General features: G+C 42.0%; 1 protein-coding gene across 7 annotated transcripts in view; it reads left to right on the top strand.

The window, feature by feature from the left end:
* Positions 1-16,749, top strand: part of DCP1B (decapping mRNA 1B) — a 57,995-nt gene extending 41,246 nt beyond the window's left edge. For all 7 annotated transcript variants that reach the window (XM_075896671.1, XM_075896675.1, XM_075896691.1 and 4 more), the window contains 2 exons: positions 6,618-6,866; positions 15,779-16,749. In XM_075896671.1, coding sequence (XP_075752786.1) covers positions 6,618-6,866; positions 15,779-15,859 — 330 coding nt within the window. In that variant the 3' untranslated portion in view covers positions 15,860-16,749. The remainder of the gene's footprint in view (positions 1-6,617; positions 6,867-15,778) is intronic.
* The last annotated feature ends 3,342 nt before the right edge of the window (positions 16,750-20,091 follow it).

Genomic DNA, 20,091 nt, shown 5'->3' with positions numbered 1-20,091 from the left:
TTGGTTTCTGAGGATAGGACAAGGAGTAATGGGCTTAAAGTGCAGCAGGGGAGGTTTAGATTGGACATTAGGAAAAAATTCCTAACTGTCAGGGTGGTCAAATATTGGAATAAATTGCCAAGGGAGGTGGTGGAATCTCCCTCTCTGGAGATATTTAAGAACAGGTTAGATGGACATCTGTCAGGGATGGTGTAGACGGAGCTTGGTCCTGCCTTGAGGGCGGGGGGCTGGACTCGATGACCTTTTGAGGTCCCTTCCAGTCCTATGATTCTATGACAGGTCAGGATTTTTTAATTTATTGCCTGTGACCTGTACATGACTTATCAAAAGTACCTGTGAATAAATCTTAGCCTTAATCATTAGGACCACTACCTACTAGATTGTGTAAAACATTACCTATTGAGTTGCACTGGGTCTTATCCATGTAGAATTCAGCGAATTGGCCAAGTCAGTTATACCTATTATTGAAAAGGATGGAAAGGTAAAAATTTGTGAAGACTTTAAAATCCGTGTCAATCCTTCTCTGTGTGTCAGTATTCTGTTTCGTATAGGCTGAAGACTTGTGTGCCATCCTGTCATGTGAATAAACATTTCAATGAAATTGATTTGGCACAAATATATTTTTACATGCTGATTTAAGATGCATCAACGTGGTTGCTGACAGTAAATGCACCAAAAAGTTTGTTCCTTATAACTGTTTATCATTCAGAATGGCATCTGCTCCTACTACAGATCAAAGGCCAGTAAAGCAAATTTTACAATGTCTACCAGGAATAGAATGCTGCCTCAACAATAGCTGCATTTTTGGAAGGAAGACCGTGTGTGTATATATAAGTAACAGATATGAATCTTCAATGAAGAGGAGAGCTTAAATTTTTTGAACAACAATCCTGACACATTACAAACCCAGTTTTTTAAATTGGTTTGTGATGTATCTCCATATGGCATAAGAACTTTTCAACTCCCATATGGAAAGGAAAGAATAGTTGCAGGGAAAAATAGCACAAGCTGAACAAAATTATGCAGAGATCTGCAAAAGAGGCACTCAGCCTAGTGCTAGACTGATTCAGAAAAGTATCCATACGGAGGGCAACATGAATGCATGTTTAATTCTCAGTGGGAAAGCATTGATCTCTAATGGAATTTAAGCACATGCTTAGTTATCATTAAACATGCTGTTCTGAATATGGATGATCTTAAGTATATGCCACGATCATAAGAATGTACCATAGCCTTGAAACTACACAAATAATGTATCCTATTTACAATAGACCACTTACCCCCTCTTCTTAGGTCAGCCTACAAAGCAGTTATACACTTTCAATATAGAGTATTATTTCTATTTGTGCATAAATCTGGTACTTTGTAGTCTAGCATGAAGCAACAGAAATGCTTGGTTGTACAACTGATATTTTTTACTCATCACAAATAATAATAAACTTGAAAAATACCATGATACCATAAACTTGGAATGACACTTTTCTTAGGTTTGGCAGGTCAATTCATAAAAATGACTAAGAGCATTTAGTTCATGGTAGAATGAACTTTCCAGTTACAATAGATTCTTTCATACTACTTATAGTATTTGGGTAATGACAGTTAACCTGTGATCAGATATTTGAGAGGAAATTTCTGAACAGTCATAAATAAGTAGGCAACAGATAAATTTAGTATCCATTGTTTGAATTTCAGATGTAATTGACAGCAGAGAAGTGCCCCATAAGAGCATATGCCAATAAAAACAACTTTATACTTCTGGTTTTAACCAATAAAATTTTGACACAAGCTGCATCTAGAATTTGCTGAGAGAAGTTTAAGTGAAATGTTTAGTCCTAAGTAATATTTGCTAAAAATGTCCAGAAGTCTACAACACGTACTCTAACCACTAGTGTTAAGAGTCTCATTTGATACATATGGCATTTCAATCAGCTATACATGATAGTAGGCTCAATTTACGAGTTCCAATTTCTCAGCTCAAACAAAACAACAAATTCTTCAAGTCCCATGTTGTTCAGCTGCCAGCAGCATTGCTGAATACTAAACAGATATTTAAGTAAATATTTTTTCAAAGCAGCATTTTTTCTTGCAGTGTTGTACAGCTGACTGCAAACTAAACTCCTCCTTTGCTAATGGTTAATCAGACTAAAGCCTTGAAGTTAGAGATAAATCAATCAATGGATGGTGAATGAACAAGCAACTCAGGTTAAATTCCATCAGAAAAAAATCTATTAGCAACACTTTTAGGAAGATGATGTGGGTACTTATGAGGAATTATCCAAAGATAAGAGATATGGTTAATGGCAAAAACTCTCCTTTGTTGGATAAGTTGAATTTGGCACCTGCACACTGGCCAGCTAAGATCACCTCAGAAGTGTTTTATCTGGAATTATTCCATTGCCAAAAATTGTTCAGGATCTTCAAGCCACAGTAATTATTCTCATTGAAAGTTTGCAGGAGGTACTACCAGTAATAATGCCAGAGTCAACATGTGATGTTTCCAATGGAAGTTTAGAAGTAATTGGCTAAAATTTGTCACTTGGGTAGCTGAACTCAATAGCTAAACTGAAGTCTCCTTTTAGTTGAAGGAGATTATCCTCCATGTGTAAGGAAGCTACTTAAAGGCTAGAATTTATGAAAATGCAGAATCTCATTGGTTAACAGTATATATTTTTAAACTTGTTACATAGAAAATCTAAGATTTTTTGTTTACAAGAAATAGGTACATATATTTTCTAGTCCTATCCTGAGACATTTTAGGTGTGATGATCACTTACGTCTTACATTAGCCAAATATTAACTTTATTCTGTCACTATATATGGCAGAGTCACTTACATACTTAGCCTCTGTTTGTTTTACTAGTGAAAAGCAGTTCCTCTAATTGAAAAATAAATAATTCTTAAGTGATGCCTACTAAACTAGTTTGTACATTTGCTTATGACTAGAATAAGTCCATGTGCTACCTCTGTACTTTGTTACAGATTTATTCTTCAGATTGTATGGTGCAAAGTAAGGATGTTAAATATTGGTTAATTCAATAGTCAATTAACCTCATGAATTCTTATCAAAATACTCAGCTGTTCTGTAGTCCCCGGAGGCGAGGCCAAGCAGCCATTGCGCTCTGGCCCCACTCCCAAGGAGCCCCCTGCCACTCTGTGCTGCCGCCTCCATATCAGGTGGGAGCTGGTCCACAAGGGGGGCCAGTTTAAAAAACAGCCTTGTCCGCGGTAGGTCCTGAATCCAGCACAACCCAGAACTGAGCTGGGCTGCTAGCCAGCCTGCTAAAAAATTTACTGGTGGGAGGAGGGGGTGGAAATGCGTATAGTCTATAGCATTAACCTATAAGCTTTTGATTAGTCAGTTAATCGATTATACTATTACATCCCTAGAGCAAAGTGGTATCTTTGATTTTTAAGAACCAGACATTGAATCCAAATTCTGTAGAAGCATATTACTTTTCTTTTATCTACAAACAAGTGGGGTTCCGCAGGGGTCTGTTTTGGTACTGGCTCTGTTTAATATCTTCATCAACGATTTAGATATTGGTATAGAAAGTACGCTTATTAAGTTTGCAGATGATACCAAGCTGGGAGGGATTGCGACTAATCTAGAGGGTAGGGTCATAATTCAAAATGACCTGGACAAATTGGAGAAATGGTCTGAGATAAATAGGATGAAGTTTAATAAAGACAAATGCAAAGTGCTCCACTTAGGAAGGAACAATCAGTTTCACACATACAGAATGGGAAGCGACGGTCTGGGAAGGAGTACGGCAGAAAGGGATCTAGGGGTTATAGTGGACCACAAGTTAAATATGAGTCAGCAGTGATGCTGTTGCAAAGAAAGCAAACATGATTCTGGGATATATTAACAGGTGTGTTGTGAGCAAGACACGAGAAATCATTCTTCTGCTCTACTCTGCGCTGGTTAGGCCTCAGTTGGAGTATTGTGTCCAGTTCTGGGCACCACATTTCAAGAAAGATGTGGAGAAATTGAGAGGGTCCAGAGAAGAGCAACGAGAATGATTTAAAGGTCTAGAGAATATGACCTATGAGGGAAGGCTAAAGGAATTGGGTTTGTTTCGTTTAGAAAAGAGAAGATTGAGGGGGGACATGATAGCAGTTTTCAGGTATCTAAAAGGGTGTCATAAGGAGGAGGGAAAAAACTTGTTCATCTTGGCCTCTGAGGATAGAACAAGAATAGAATAGAAATTGTAGGTAAATAGTTTTCTTTTTAACAAAGTCTGGCTTTGAAAAATAGAAAAACAATATTTACTTAACAGTGCAGTTAGTGACAGACATTGACACAGTGCATAGTGCATGCTTTTTCATATCCACAAATTTTTAGAAAGTTTTTTCTGTACCGGTAAATTTAGCATCATAAAGTAGCCTGAGAAATTAGTCCTTTTCTCTCTCTCTTTTTGGAATGACTGCATATTATGCTGAATGGTGTTCAAATAGTTTAGATACAATAACAGTAAATATTAAGTCATCTTGTAGCATTGATCCCAGGATATTAAAGACACAATGTAGTGAGGAAATATCTTTTATTAGACCAACATCTGTCATTGAGAGAGTCAAACTTATATAGAGTTTTAGAAGATGCGGCTATGTTTGTTTGATGGTGGTTGTGTTTTTTAATCCAAATCACAGGCATGACAATATTGCTCCCATTTGGAGTCTCTCCAATAATGCCAGATACTTCAGCAATGAGGAAAGCTACAAACTAAAATTAAGGTCCATTGCTAGAGCCTTTTGGCGAACATTTAAACAGCCTGTAACAGTGTTGAAACTCACCACCACAGCTCCTCCTGCTTGTCATTCCAGGAATTAGCTCAGTTCTCAGTAGGGCACCCCCTTCTGGCTGGTGTCTCGCCTTTTGTCACTTTGCGCTCTCCATGCTCTAGCTGTAGGTCCTCTACTTAGCAGGGAAGCTAATAAGGGTCATCAAGAAGACTGAGGTGTTTAATGAGCATTTTGCTTCAAACTTCTATTTAAAAAAAAAAAAAAAAAAGGTTTGCTGGTTCTCTACACAATTAATTTTAACAAGGGGGAAGGAATGTAAAATAGGAAAAGAATATTTAGATAAAGTACTTGTATTCAAGCCAGCAGGGCCTGATAGATATCACTCCCAGGACCACAACATCCTCTTTGGGACACTGCCTTCTGGCAGTGCCCACCACTTTGATCTTTCTCCCCTTCTGGGGGTATCAGGAGTTCTGTCTTGTCCTCTGCCACCATGGCCAACTATAGCCCTTTCTAGCTCTCACCTCAGGATCAAGCCACAATCTATAAAGGCCATCCTTAAATGTGGTTAGGTGTGGTGCAAAGGGGAAGGGAGGGACCCAGGCTCACCCACTACTCTGTGTCCCCAATTCGGAGACCGTCTGGCGGTATCCTTTTCCTGCTCTCCTCTCCTCTCTACTGCCTCTTGCTCCCTGGTCCACTTCCCTGTGACTCCTTGCACCTCCTTGCCCCTGTATCAAGGCCTACAGCCTGACAGGTGTCAGGTGGGAGCCTGTCTATCTCGCTTCCCTGAGCCTGACTAGTACTGCTCTATCCAGGATGCTTTCTCTCAGGAAATCAGTCCTGCACCCTCATTGGTATGGACCCCAATGCTCTGCTAAGCAGCTCCTTATAATCAGGACTGCCTCAACAAGCCACTTTCTAATTGGCTCCCCTAGGAGCCCTTTCCTCATTGGCTGGGGTTCTGCACAGGCTCCCTCCAGCCTGCTTTAACCCCTTCTGGCCAGAGTGGGCCAGCTGCTCTGCTACTTAGACAGTCCTTATCATATTATCTTATTCCTACCAGCATTATCAATGCTGCACATTTAATGGTTCCAAATGTACCCCAAAATAAAAAGGATAAAAACTCTGCAGGTTTGTAGTCTACTTTCAGGTCAATATGTAGCTCCCTACTTAAACTAAAATTAAGGGAACTCTGGCAGATTGATAATAGCTTTCTAGGTTTCTGGTGAAGATGGTTTCTTTTTCATAGGCTTGTGTTTTCTGTGTCCATGTCCGTCCAGTGTATTGAACATGGGCCAGAAAGTCAATACTGGATTCTGTTCTTGCTCTGCCAGCAGCTTGCTATGGAACTTTGGGCAAGTCACTTAAGCTCTTCTTCCTGTTTTCCAGTCTGTAAAATGAGGATGCATTTCCCCTCCCCACAGTATTTTAAGAGCTGTAGATGAAAAGCACTATAGGTCACTATTAAGTACAAAATATTTATTAAGGTACACATTCATACTAGCAAGTGTATTCTCAAACCAGGGGACATGGAAAGACTGCCTTCTAAGAAGGACCTCAAGTGTTGCAGTTTGCCATTCTTCTACAGTGCTAATATTTAGAATAGTCAAACTTTTATAATAATCTGATTTTGTATTTAAGTAAATTGCCAGTTATGAAGACTTTATTATACTTGAGATTCAGTACTGCAGTTTTGAATACATGGGTGATCGTGAGCCCCAGATACTCTTAATCTTCACTGTACTCTTGCATATTTGCTCTTGTGATTCTGTTGCAGGATGGAGTCCTCTTCATCTTTGCTCCTGTATTCTTAGTGAATATATACATTGCTTAAATGCTTCCATTTTTTTTATTAACTTGTGTATTGACAGGTAATCTCACCTCAGTGTATTCCTGCTACCGTGACTCCTACACTGCTGATGTCTCCCATGTTGTTCACGCAGTCCACACCTGCTCCGCCAAAGGCAAGTGAAAGTAGGTGCTTACCACCTGCAAATCAAGAATCTCCTGCCAATGCCGCTAGTCTTCTCCTTCCTATGCAGAATCCAGAGCCATCAATCATAAATAGCAACTCCTTGACCAAGATGCAACTGCAGGAAACACTTTTACACCTGATCCAGGTAAAGAATCAGAAACATTCCCCCTTCGCTTGCATCCCTCTTTCCCTTTATGATTTTAATACCTCTGATGCATAATTGATCCTACTCACCAGTCTGGTTGATAGATTAGTAAACTCAAATGTCCACCAAGTGTTGTACTATTTTGGCTGTATATTAAAGAAGTGATAAATCGTTGTCCCTGTTGGTACAATTTTGGTTTAACTGCATTTTGATTAATGCTGCAGTTTTGGGTGCAGCAGTTTAAGAATGGTAATACATTTGAGGGGATTCAGGGAACCAAGATGCTATGGACTTAAAGGAATTGCCTTAAAGGTGAAAACTACTACATGAATATAATTGAGCTAAAAGAAGAGCATATCAATGGCAATACTTTGGAAATCCTTAAAGGATATCCATGTTAGGGCAGGAGAAGTTCAGATAGGAATAAGAAATAATGAGTTGAAAGTGAACAAGTAAAGATTTTAAAAATATTTCGATATTTCTTTAATTTTTACAACAACAACAACGTCCATTAAATCCAACTTGATTCAGATACCGACTCAGATACAATCTTGACAGGACACTCGGGAACATTATATAGAAAACTATTCTGTATTTGTCACAGGGTAGAATGAGTGCTCTTTGAAGATCCTATCTTGAAATTTTATGAATACTAGAATAGAGATGTAAAATTTCGATTTGGCTAATCGAATAGTCGATGCAATTTGCATTGGCTATTCAATTAGTCAATAAGGGTGCTTCCATTTTTGAAGTGTAGCAACAGCCAGTGTCAGGCTCTACATGGTGTTTCAAAGCAGCAGTGCCATGTGGAGCGTGGGGTCAGCTGGGGACTTCCCTGCTGACCCTGGGCTGCACGTGGCACCTCCACTTTGAAATACTGCATGTAGCCCGGGCCAGCTGGGGACCTGGGCTTGCATTTCAAAGCAGCACTGCATGGAGCCCAGGGTCTGGCCTAGGAATGTTAAATATCAGTTAATTGACTAGTCGAGTAACCTCGCTGCTGCAGGAGGAAGGCTGGAGAGACTTCTGTGCTGCTTTGACATCCCTCAGCATGGAGAGCTCACAGAGCTACTCATGATACTTCTCCCAGCAGCTGAAAGTGCTATGGGAGAACTCGGAGAGAATCCCAAGAAGCATAGGGATTAGTTCTGCCCCCCCCCACAATACTGCACTGTGGGATGCTTACCCACGTTGCTTTGCTCTTATCTATTGACAGGGGAGCTAGCAACATGGCCATGAAATGTTGATAATAGGAGTAAGAAAATACAGTTTGATCGGTTTTTACTTTTGCTGATTTTTGCATGTCAACAGCACTTTTGTCACCAAACCCTCCCAGCGTAGACATAGTCAACGTCCTGGCCACTTGTCTACATAAGTGTAGGTCCTCTACTTCGCAGGGAAGCTAATAACGGACATCAAGAAGACTGAGGTGTTTAATGAGCATTTTGCTTCAAACTTCTCTAACAAAAGGTTTTCTGATTCTCTACACAATTAATTTTAACAAGGGGGAAGGAATGTAAAATAAGAAAAGACTATTTAGATGGATATCATCCTAAAATACCTAAGGAACTAGCTGAGACAAATTATCTTCAAGAAATCATGGAGGACAGGTGAAGTCTAGAAGAGGACTAGAGAAAGGCAAATAAAGTACCTATCTTTAAAAAGGGGAACAAAGAAGAACTGGGGAATTATAGGATCAGTCAGCCTAACTTTGTTGATCTGGAAAACTATTGTAAGCACCTAGAGGATAACAGGGTTATAGAACAGCAAGCATGGATTTATCAGGAACAAACTCTGCTAAACCAACCTAGTTTCCTTCTTTGATGGGGCTACTAGCCTAGTGGTGGGGAGGGAGGCGGAAATAGCAGACGTAATTAAGTAAAGCTTTTGATAGTTCCACATGACAGTCTCGTAAACAATTTAGGGAAAAGCAGTCTAGATGGAATTATTAGAAAGTGATGCACAACTGTTTGAAGAACCGTTCTCGTGCTGTCCAACAAGGAGGATACATCTAATGGGATTTCACAGGGTGGGAATTTGGTACTATTCAGTATTTTCATTAATGACTTGCATAATGGAACGGAGAGAGGGCATACCTAAATAAGGTTAAGATTTTGTCACGGTTATTTTTATTAAAAATCACAGCCAGGTTGCAGTCAATGAACAACAATCCACAGAAGCCTGTGACATGTCTGTGTCATCCTTTACTAAAAATAATCAGGGGGGTTGACAGTACAAGCTCCATACATTTTTGTTGTAATCATTTCTGGTTTGTATTTATTCGTTTATTTATTTATTTATAAATATTTTCCCCCATCTCACTATTTAAAATATTCAAGGCAGCTTACAAAAATTTTAAAACACAATAGATATAAAAAAGTTAAATATAAGATCCCAACAGGGGCATAAAACCTGCAAAGACATCTCAAGAGGTGGGATGGACTGGCGCGCGCGCACACATATACACACACACACACACAAGCACCAATAAAAGCACAGGTAAGAAGGGTGGCTTGTATTGTTCCTGGAAATATACCAGAAGACAGCGCAGCTGCTGGAGCACCAGCATAATGTGCTCCGTATAATGAGTGTTAGTTAAAACTCAAGCAGCCACGTTCTGGACCAGTTGAAGTTTCCGAAGTCTCTTCAAAGGCAGCCCCGTGTAAGAGTGCATTGCAGTAGTCCAATCAGGATGTGACAAAAGCATGAATCACCGTAGCCAGGTCATTCTTATTCAGGAAGGGTCTCAGCTGGTGGATGAGCCAAAGCTTCCCAAAAGCACGCCTGGCCACTGAAGAAATCTGATTCTTAAATGTTAGAAAAGGGTCCAGGAAGACTTCCAAGCTACATACCTATTCTTTCAGGGGGAGTGTGACTCCATCCAGAACAGGTAACATACCACATTCCCAGACAGATAGCTTCCTGGGCCAAAGGACCTTGGTCTTATCTGGATTTAGCTTATTCAACCTCATCCAGTCCATCACCACCTCCAGGCACCGGTTCAGATCAGGTGCCACCACACCTGGATCCAGTGTCACACAGAAATAAAGTTGGGTGTCATCTGCACCCATCTTCCAGATCTTACGACCTCTCCAGCGGTTTCATGTAGATGTTAAACATCATAGAGGACAAGATGGAACCTTGCGGGGCCCCATAGCACAGTCGCCACAAGGTCAAATAGCAGCCCCTCCTCCCACCCCACCCCCAGCTGCACCTTCTGAAAGCTTCCTAACAGGTAAGACTGGAATCACCACAAAACAGTGCCTCTGATACCCAACTCTGCGAGGCACTCCAGAAGGATACCATGGTTGATGGTATCGAAAGCCGCCGAGAGATCCAAGAGAATCAACAGGGATGCACTCCTTCTATCTATCTCCAGACTGAAATGGATCTAGATAATCTGTTTATTCCAAGAAAGTTTGGAGTTGCAACACCATTGCCCACTTGAGTACCTTGCCCAGGAAGGGAATATTAGCGACTGGGTGATAGTTATTCAAATCATATGGGTCCAGGGAAGGCTTCTTAAGTAATGTTTTATCACCACCTATTTCAAGATGAGGGGAACCATACCAGATCTAAAAGGAGCATTAATAATCCCCTGGCCCCAAACAGTCATCTTTCTGGTGCCTAATTTATGTTGGATTCAAAACAAAATTTTCCTTGACACATGATCAATAAGACTGCTGAAACAAACTCTTTAAGTCAGCCACCTCCCCCAGAGTCCTTTGTTTCTTCATTGTCAAGGAATTTGATGGGCAGGGAGAGACAGAGGGTTTCTTGGGGAATCTGCCCCTGCTTTTTTGTTTGTTTTGTTTTTATTAGACAGTCTTTCTATTAAACAGAAACTGTTTTTGTCTGTCTGCCATGGGATTTCCAACTTTCTCTCACACGTGCAGATACCTATACAAACATATGGGTGTGCATCATATTTGTATTGCAAGGGTTGGAAGGCCTTCTGCAAAGTTCAGTTTGATTGGGATGGGTTCCAGAGGCTTCTGGAAAGTTTGATTTGAGTGGGATCGTGCCCTCACATTTGCTTACCTTGAAAGATGGATCAAAGATGAATATTCGGACAAGACCAGCTGTCATATGCACCCCCTCGCTTTTCATACACAATAGATAAAGAAGGCTACTTCTATGACTTACTGCTTCTTTAAAGACCTTTTCGAAAGGAATCTGAGCTTTTGGAAGGACACGGAACTGCCGAGCAATTCTTTATTGCCAGTCGACTTTTTGCGATCGAGGAACAGTAACATAAAAGAATTCCAGTGATTTGAACAAGAAATAGAAGCTGCCATCAATCAAATTAACACTTTCATGCAGATAGAGTATGGCTAAGCTCAACAGAATTGAAATCCAGACAAAATCAAGTTGATTGAGGTGGAAGAATCTAACTTTAACATGCCAGGTGAAGATTTCAAAAGCGGAAGATCTTGAATGAGTCTCAAACAGAGACAACTGTTCAACTACATTATATCCCACATTTAGCATGAGCTATTAGCCACAGATCAGAATCCAGCAACGCCACCTCTCCTGTTGTTCATCACTGTAGGCGCCAGAACTGGCAAGACATTTCTACTCAAGCTGCTGATTAAGCTGATTTATCATTTTTACTGACCAGTAGATCCTGCTGGGACCTTCTTCAAAGTGGCAGCCCCCACTGGAGTAGCTGCATTATTGGTCAACGACCAAAATGCTGAACTCAATGTTCAAGTTGCCCATTCAAAAAGACTGCCACATGCCCTCTTTGACATCCTTGTCTAGAGATTACCTTCAATTTATGTGACGCCAATGGCATCATGTGAGATTCGTTATCATTGAAGAAGTTTCTATGATACCATATGAGTGGTTAGTGTACATTGATCTTCGGTTAAGAGAACGTAAAAATTTTGATTAACTTTTTGGAGGCTTGAACATCTTGCTCTTCGGTGATCTCCTTCAATTTCTACTAGTATCAGGCAGTCCCATTTATAAGCTGCCTGTTTCACTGAGACCTGCTGTGCATCTCTGGTGCCTCTTTAGCTTTTGTGAATTGACTGAAAACATGCAACAGCAAGGGGATACATTTATCGAAATTTTAAATCTTCAAGCGAAAAACTCTCACTAGAACAACTAAATATATTACTATATAAATGTGAGGAAAGCCAGCAACAAGGGTACTTTTCACCGGGAAAAGTTTTGAGAATCAGGCCAACTTGTAAACCACAATATTGTATTGTGGACAACCACAATAATTAAGTTTTGTCCAGTTTAGACAATGCAAACCTCCAAATGTTCACAATCACAGTGCAAAATACACTACTCATTGAGCAGAGAAGACGAGTGCCTAACCTTTATCAAGCTATCCCAACAAAGATCGATAAACGGCAGTGTGACGGGGCGGACAGGCCCCGCACTAACGAGCAGGAGATGGCCCAGCTGGCAGAGAAGGCCCCGCCCCTCCGACCCTGCTGGGCATGCTCCCAACAGCGGCCGGGTATAAAGGCAGGAGGAGCCCAGCAGGCAGGGAGGCCCCAGGGAGAAGGAGACCAGGCCGGACCGGAGTTCTTGCAGTCGCTGGGTCCAGAGGCGTCGCCCGCGCTGAACCGGGACACGGAGAAAGCAACCGCCGGCCCAGAGTGGCAGGAGCTCGCCCTCAACCCCGACAGGTACTGCCTGAGAGGCGAAGGGGCCCGGGGGGAACCAGGGCGTGGTAGGAAGCAGCCCAGGGCAAGGGAGACAAAGTTTGGCTCGGCGTGTATCGGCCGGATCCCCCGCCGAGCCGGCAGGAGCCATAGACCCTGCCTAAAGGGCCCTGGGCTGGGACCCGGTGGAGAGGGAGGGCCCGGGTCCCCCTACCACCCGTTTTCCCCTTCCCTGGACAAACAAACCCCGGGCCAGGGGAGGCTTCTCAGAGCGACTAGGCCTTTACTACCGTATATGCCCTGATAGAAGGGCCGGGACTTTTGTGTTGAGACTTTTACTACCGTACATACCCTAATAGAAGGGCCGGGACGTTGGCCTAGGGACTCTGGAGTACTGTATAGGCCTGGTCGGAGGGGGCCGAGCCCCTGGACGGGGGCGTACCCCTTGACAGGCAGGCATTCTAAAGAGAATTGGAATACATCTGGGCGCTAAAGTTGTGTGTCGGTACAGTGTTGACCAAGCAACAAGTTTGGTCAATGGCAAAATTGGCACCATCACCAACATAATATAGCCCTATTTCTGCCACAACCAAATTCATGAAACCGATATCCCTAAAGTTGAAATTGGTTCATTGATGTGCTTTCCGACATCGCCTTCAAATTCAATCATGTCAATTTCAAGCACATTTAGGATACAGCGTGGTGGAGCGGTGAATGCTTCCAATCATCACGCTTATGCTGTTACTGCCCACAAACTAAAGGGATCCCAGTGGATAGAGCAGTTGTGAATCTTGGCTCTCAATACATTGCGCCAGCTCAACCATTTGTGGCGCTCAGTCAAGTACGTTCATTAGAAGGTGTAGAGATAGGTGTAGAAATTGATCCAAACAAATTAATGGGCAACAGTGTTTGTCATGGAAGAACAGCATCTTCAAAGCCTTCCTCCTTTTCACCAACCAAAACAATTGATCGATCACCTCAATTACTTTATCCTTGCCTTACACACAACTGTTTTTCATTACAAATATAAATACCTAGTGCAAAAAAAATTTTGTAAAAAAATCTAGCTCAAAATATATAAGCATATCAGAATGAATCTTGGAGTTTTTATTAGTTGAAACACACTAGATTTAAGACCAAAAAGACAAAAATAAAGTTTTAAGCTAGCAATTTAGGAGAAAGATTGGATGGCTAAGCACGATTCAGGCTAGTTGCTAACTGTTAGCCATCCAATCTTTCTCCTAAATTGCTAGCTTAAAACTTTTAGACTTTTTGGTGCCCTTTTTTTATTATTTTTAGTCTTTTGGTGAGTTTTTAGAAAAATTGTCCTTTTTAAAAGATTTTTTATATATTTTATATTTTTCAGTTCCCCTCTTGAAAAACATTTCCAGTGGGAACAAAGGGACAGGTAGTCTTTGTGGAAGGGAGCTCCATGCTCTTTCTTTGCTAATATGGATTTTTGCCTCTGACTGCTTTTCTGCCAAAGAATGGCCACTTAAGGTTGATGGACCATTAACTGTTGTTTGCACCTAGCTGAGGCATCAGCTTGCTCTGTCTCTAAGGAATTGATTTGGCCACTCCTCAGACTTTTCTGGAAAACATACTTTTAGTAATGATTTTGGTTTGTTTATAACTTCACATATAACACTGCTTGTTTATAACTTCACATATAACACTGCTATGTACATTTTATACCAGCAAATTAGTTTTCAAATGATACCTTTCAAGGCATACTTTGTACAAAGATTAATGCAGTAGTATGTAGGATGTGAGTATGGGTATGTTCTGTCACAAGGACTGTACATGTTATACTTTGAAGCTTTGTCTGCAAAAAGTACATATAAGCAGGTTTTTCTCCGTGGTACAAAGATTAATTAGATTGCTAGGAAATTACCTGTTGTTAAAACATTCTGCATTTGATACTGGAAGCAGGCTTCATGTCCATTGTCTCCTGATTTGCAGCATCAATCTCATATGATTCTGATTCACCAAGCAAAGTTGTAATTTTAGTTATCCTCCTATGCTCATGCGTGTGTGTTCACTCCCTTGTAATTTGAGTTGTTCTGTTCCTCCATTCTGTCAGGTTGTTAAGTTCTGATGCCATAGTTCTTAAACTGTGGTGTATAAAAGCCTTTGTGGTCTGCAAAATGAATCATTTTGAGAACCAACCAGTGTGGTGTATTGCAGTGTCAGAAAGGGAGATGGTTTGTGGAAAAATATTTTATTGCAAAATGGTCTGCAGAATGAATGAAGCTTTGAGAACTACTGTCCAAAAGAGCCGTAGAGTTCAAAGTCAAAAGGGACTACCATATTATCTGCATGATAGGTCATCAACACCATCCAGCATCTCCACACTAAACCAGCGGCTGATTTTAAACCAAAGCTTACAGCCCACACGAGACTAAATTGTTACATGCTACTGGTAGACAGTATGAGGGACCAAGGTGCACAATGCCTAAGATCATTGTAGACAATATGAGGGACCAAGGTGCACAATGCCTAAGATCATTGGAAAGACTGGGAATTAGAGATACCAGCAAATGACTCCGATTCCCTACTACAGAGGAATGCTAAAAGCCTCAAGATCTTTGGCAATCTGACTTGAGGGAAAATTCCTTCCCCAGTCCACATATGAAGATCAGCTAGACCCTAAGCAGGTGATCAAGAATCCACCATCTACTTAAGAATGCATGGCTGGAGGAACCAGTGCAGCTTAAGACTGTTAAAGCCAATGACACTTACTGCAGGTACAGTAATTTACCTGCATAGAATTTAGTGTAACAACAGGAACTAAATCAGCACACCTGCTCTCCCAGGCACTTTGGTATTATTGCTACAGGAGTTCATAAGGAACAGAAACTACGTAAAGGATCTCCTCCTTATGTGATAATTAGGGTGAAGGGAAGAAATTGCAATTATGTTATCACTGCAGAAGTCTTGCAGAATGAGGAAGAGAAAAGTCTAATTTTCCTCCAGCCCCAATGCTAGCACAAATTTACAAAGTTTCCTGTTTTCCATCTCTTCAACTCGTCTAAAAAAATAAGAATTCCCCCTTTTCTCATGCCGCCAATGTATGTGAAAATGCTGTTAAAGCTATAAGCTGTAGATAACACTGTGTTTGGGTTTTGTGATCTGTTTTTGTGTGTTTGGTGATGAAAATCTCCTGTTAATGCCAATTTTGAGTGGGATGGTAAGGTTGAAAATTCATTAGACTCTGAAAAGAAAATAATTCAGAACCTTTTAGCATGGGAACTTCCAATAATAAGTCTTATTTATTTTGTTTTTCAGAATGACGACAACTTCTTAAACATTATCTATGAAGCATATCTCTTCAGTGTGAGAAAGGCAGCCATCAAAAAGTCTGTGTAAAAGAGAATTTTTAAATTAAATTTCTATGACTTCCTGAATTCCAGGAAGAAAAAGTCTCATGCCAACTGGCATTACATTGTTTAAAAGTTCCTGCCTTTAAAAACAATAAAATGAAATAAATGGTCATAGACTTTTTAGATACGCTTAAATATTGCTTGTTGGCAAGAACATGCTGTACTGAGAAATGTGTGGGTGGAAACTGCTTTCCTGGGAGGAGAGTAACAAGGCTAAAGACTTAATCACAAAATATCTTAAATTATTTTTCTTATATGAGCCTGTTACTAGATAAATTATATTTCCTTCGTAAAGACTCTGTTCTCAGAGTTCATTTTTCTTTTTATTTATAGCTGTGATTATTCATGGACTAGATATTTAACATATTTTGTTCTCAAGTAGATGTTATCACTTCTATTACTCAACACTTTCAAAATGAACAATGCCCATTCATTGCCACCATGTGGCAGTATTGGACTGTTTTTAAACTCTGAAGATCTTTTGAAGCAGAGGTTGTTCCATCAAGTTTTTTTTTAAAAAGTTTCAAAGAACATGGTGACGTTTTTCCTTAGCGTTTTTTTTTTTAAGGAAAATCAGTTTGTTTGTCTTCACAATATTGATATCCAAATGCAGAAATGGAACTCCTCAGAGTTTTTTAAAATTATAGGGTGGCCCTTTTGTTTGTGATTTTTCTTGTTGTTAGAAAGTAGATCTGATGTGGCACTAGCTATATGTTTCTGTGCTTATGGAAACAATCTGCATAATCATAAGCAATATATAAACTGTTCAAGAAAACAATTATTTGGTTTATAAATCTTTTTTTAAGTATGTTCCTCCAAGATGGGTCAGTGGTTTCAATGATACATTTATAAAGAAAATAAAATGGATTAACCAGAGTGTGCAGTGGATTCATTTTACTACTACATGAACCAAATATTTAGTTCCAAAGAGTCACTTGTCAAATTTGTTAAGGTCTGAATTTAATACACATCTAAATGTGTATAGGAATGAAGTAAATTAAAGTGGGCAATGTGCACCACATTAAAATGTATTAAATCAATCAGAATAAATAAACAAATATGGTGGTTTTAGTTCCTACACCATCTGCCATTGAAGAATGTATGTAAAGCCATGGTTTGTTCATAGTCCTCATCAAAGAAAAAAATCGGTCCACTTTTTTTTCTATTCTGTAATGCTAATTTATAAAAATGCTTAGAAGAAATGTTTCCTTTTTGCTTTGAGAACCAGATCTTTTTATTGTAATAACAAGAATATGTTTTACTGCTTTACTCCCAGTACTGTAGAGGCAAATCAGAAAGGCCTTATCTACATAGGCAAATGTATTCAGTATTGCATGCAGTATATTTAAACTGATTATAGTTGTTCAGTTACATAGTTGACCACCACGCCCCCTCATAAACACTCTGATTTTGGTATGAGAGCAGCTTTTCTCCGTTTTACTTGCATTGTTTGGGAATGCTTAATCTAAACTGAAAATAGCAATTCTTATACCCGCATTAGAGTGTCTTTCTAGGGGTTATACGCATGTAACTGCCCTAGTAAAAGTTTCCCATGTAGGCAAGCCCTAAGAGGACAAGGTGGGTTCTGTTTCTTTTTCATAATCAACAAATGTCTTCAGTGAGCTTCAAAGTCACAACTGTACAAGCCCACTGAAGGCAAAGGGTTACACAGGTATCGTGGAGGGGATATCTTGAAGAGAGAGGTTCTGATTCTGGTCTCACATCCAGTATACAAGGGTGTGATTCTGTTGACTCCATTGAAGTCACTCTTGATTCACAACGTGAGGTATCTTTTCCCATTCTTCTGGTCACATACGCACAGAGTAATATTTCAGCCTTTCTTCATCCATCTATGCCTTACTGAGCCCTTGTCTGCTCTAGGGAGTTATTTCAAAATATTTATTTTGAAATAACTCCTGCTTGTCATGAGGAATTATACTTATTTTGAAATTGTTATTCAAAGTAGCGTTAGTGTGGATGCTCAGTTGCTGCTGTTTCAAAATAATTGGTCTCCAGAGACCTCTCTCAGCTGAACTTGTGACCACTCTGGCCACACCCTTAACAACTCCAGTGCTCCCCTTCTGCAGAGTTTAAAGCTGCAGGCAGAAGGGAAAGTGCTTGTGGCACCAGGGCAGACTTGCTAGCCCCATGCCACATAGCACGCTTCATTAAGTCATGTTGGACCCCAGCGCTCCCTCTGTGCCCTATGTGGCTGCCAGCACTCCTGCAGCACCCTCTGATGCCCCTGGCCAGGGATGAAAAGGGGGCAGTAGCCTGGACTGGTGTGGAGATCCTGCAAGAGACCAACATCCAGGATTTCCGCACCAGAAGGCAGAATGCCGATGTCTGTAGCCAGCCTGGTGGAGAAAAGCCACATGCGGACCCTCGACCAGGTTCGCATGAATGTCAAAGAACTCCAGCAGGCCTACACTAAGGCTAGGGAACAAAGTTCTTGCTCTGGAGTGGCACCGCATAGCTGCCTCCTCTCTCCCCATTGCTGTCATAAGCTCCGGCCAGGATACCCAGGGCATTAGCCTCCAAAAGGGCAGGGTTGTGGAGGAGGAGGAGCAGGACACCATGCCCGCCAGACAGGAGCTGATCCTCATCCTGGAGCCAGTCCTCCATTTCCAGGATGTCTCCCAGGGCTTGGACGATCCCAAGGAAGGCACTTTGGGTGAATTCCATAAATTTCCCTATAGACATGTGGGTGCAAGCAGTGGGCTGCAAGAGGCTGTGCGCTCCTCGCTCGGCCTACTTGGCCTGAGGATCACACAACAGCCTGGTCTCTTGGAGCACCAGTCTGGAGCACTTTCCTCCATGATGCTGCCACACAGGAACCCCTCGCTCCTTCTCACAAGGTTCCTGGAGAGGCCTGCCTTACTCTGGCCTCTGTGGTGGGACATCTTCCCATGACAAGCCACCACTAAGGAGGCTGGGATCATGGAAACACAGCAGTGCCACACAGGGCACAGGCTCATGACCCCTTGGGCAGCATCCGCTCCCAGTCACACAAGGTGATGGGAAGGAGACCGGTCCCCTGCAAAGAAACCTGCCACGGGGACGAAGAGGAGGACACCCCAGTACCACTCCAGCAAGTGGCCTCTGCCATTCTCACACACCACCCCTAACACTCCCCTCCTCTTTTCCAGTGGGCAGGGATAGAAGTTGTCTCTGTGGGATGCTACCAAAACCAGACCCGGTATATGTGGGACACGAAAGGAGGCCAAGCCAACCCATTGCCTCTTCCTGCCTGCAGTCTCCAAGCCTGGCTGGCACCTTCCCGTGCCTGCTTATCCCTGGAATGTGGGAGTAGCGAGGCTCCCCTGGGATGTCCATCGCTGCATGAAAGTGTCCACTGTCTAGGCAGCAGATGGCCTTGCTTGAAGCGTATCACCATTGTATGAACCGAGACAGTCGGTGCTGACTCAGAGATTCAGGCTAAGCTTCATGCACAGTGTCTCCTGGGATATCTGCCCTTGTCACTATTCTCCACAGCTAGGCCAGCTGCGAGCGTGCTACATCCACTACATCCCACGCCATCTTCCTGACTGTGGGATCCGCTGCAGAAAGGGAAGACCTCCTGCAGGATCAAATGGCCTGCCTCCTGTCCCTCATCCAGGGGTTTGATGAGGATCGTGGGGAGCAGGCCACGTACTGTGAGGAGTGCCAGGCTGACTGGGAGCAGCAGAAGGCCATGTGGGACCAGCTGTCGTGCCAGCTCAAGTCCATGTGATCTTCCCTTGCCTCTGTGTTGGAGCGCATGGCAGTGTGTATGGAGTGGGCCACCAGCCACCTTCCCACCCCCACCTGCTCAACTCCCCACACCTCCCCAATTCCCCGCACCCATACCAGCAGCTGTACCTGCCCCCCTGGTTTCTAGCCTCCCCCCCTCTCCCCAAGGGCTGCCAGGGCTCCCAAACACATAGGGCTCGTCTACATTGGCCCTTTTTCCGGAAGGGGCATGCTAATTTTTCAGATCGTAATAGGGAAATCCGCGGGGGATTTAAATATCCCCCGCGGGGGATTTAAATATCCCCCGCGGGGGATTTAAATAAAAATGTCCACCGCTTTTTTCCGGCTTTTAGAAAAGCCGGAAAAGAGCGTCTACACTGGCCCCGATCCGGCCCGATCCTCCGGAAAAAAGCCCTTTTCCGGAGGATCTCTTATTCCTACTTCAAATTAGCACGCCCCTTCCGGAAAAGGGGCCAATGTAGACGT

This window comes from Pelodiscus sinensis, chromosome 1 (assembly GCF_049634645.1).
Source record: "Pelodiscus sinensis isolate JC-2024 chromosome 1, ASM4963464v1, whole genome shotgun sequence".
Classification (NCBI taxonomy): domain Eukaryota; kingdom Metazoa; phylum Chordata; order Testudines; family Trionychidae; genus Pelodiscus; species Pelodiscus sinensis.
Note: the sequence above shows the minus strand (reverse complement) of the source record. Positions and strands in the feature narration are given on the sequence as shown.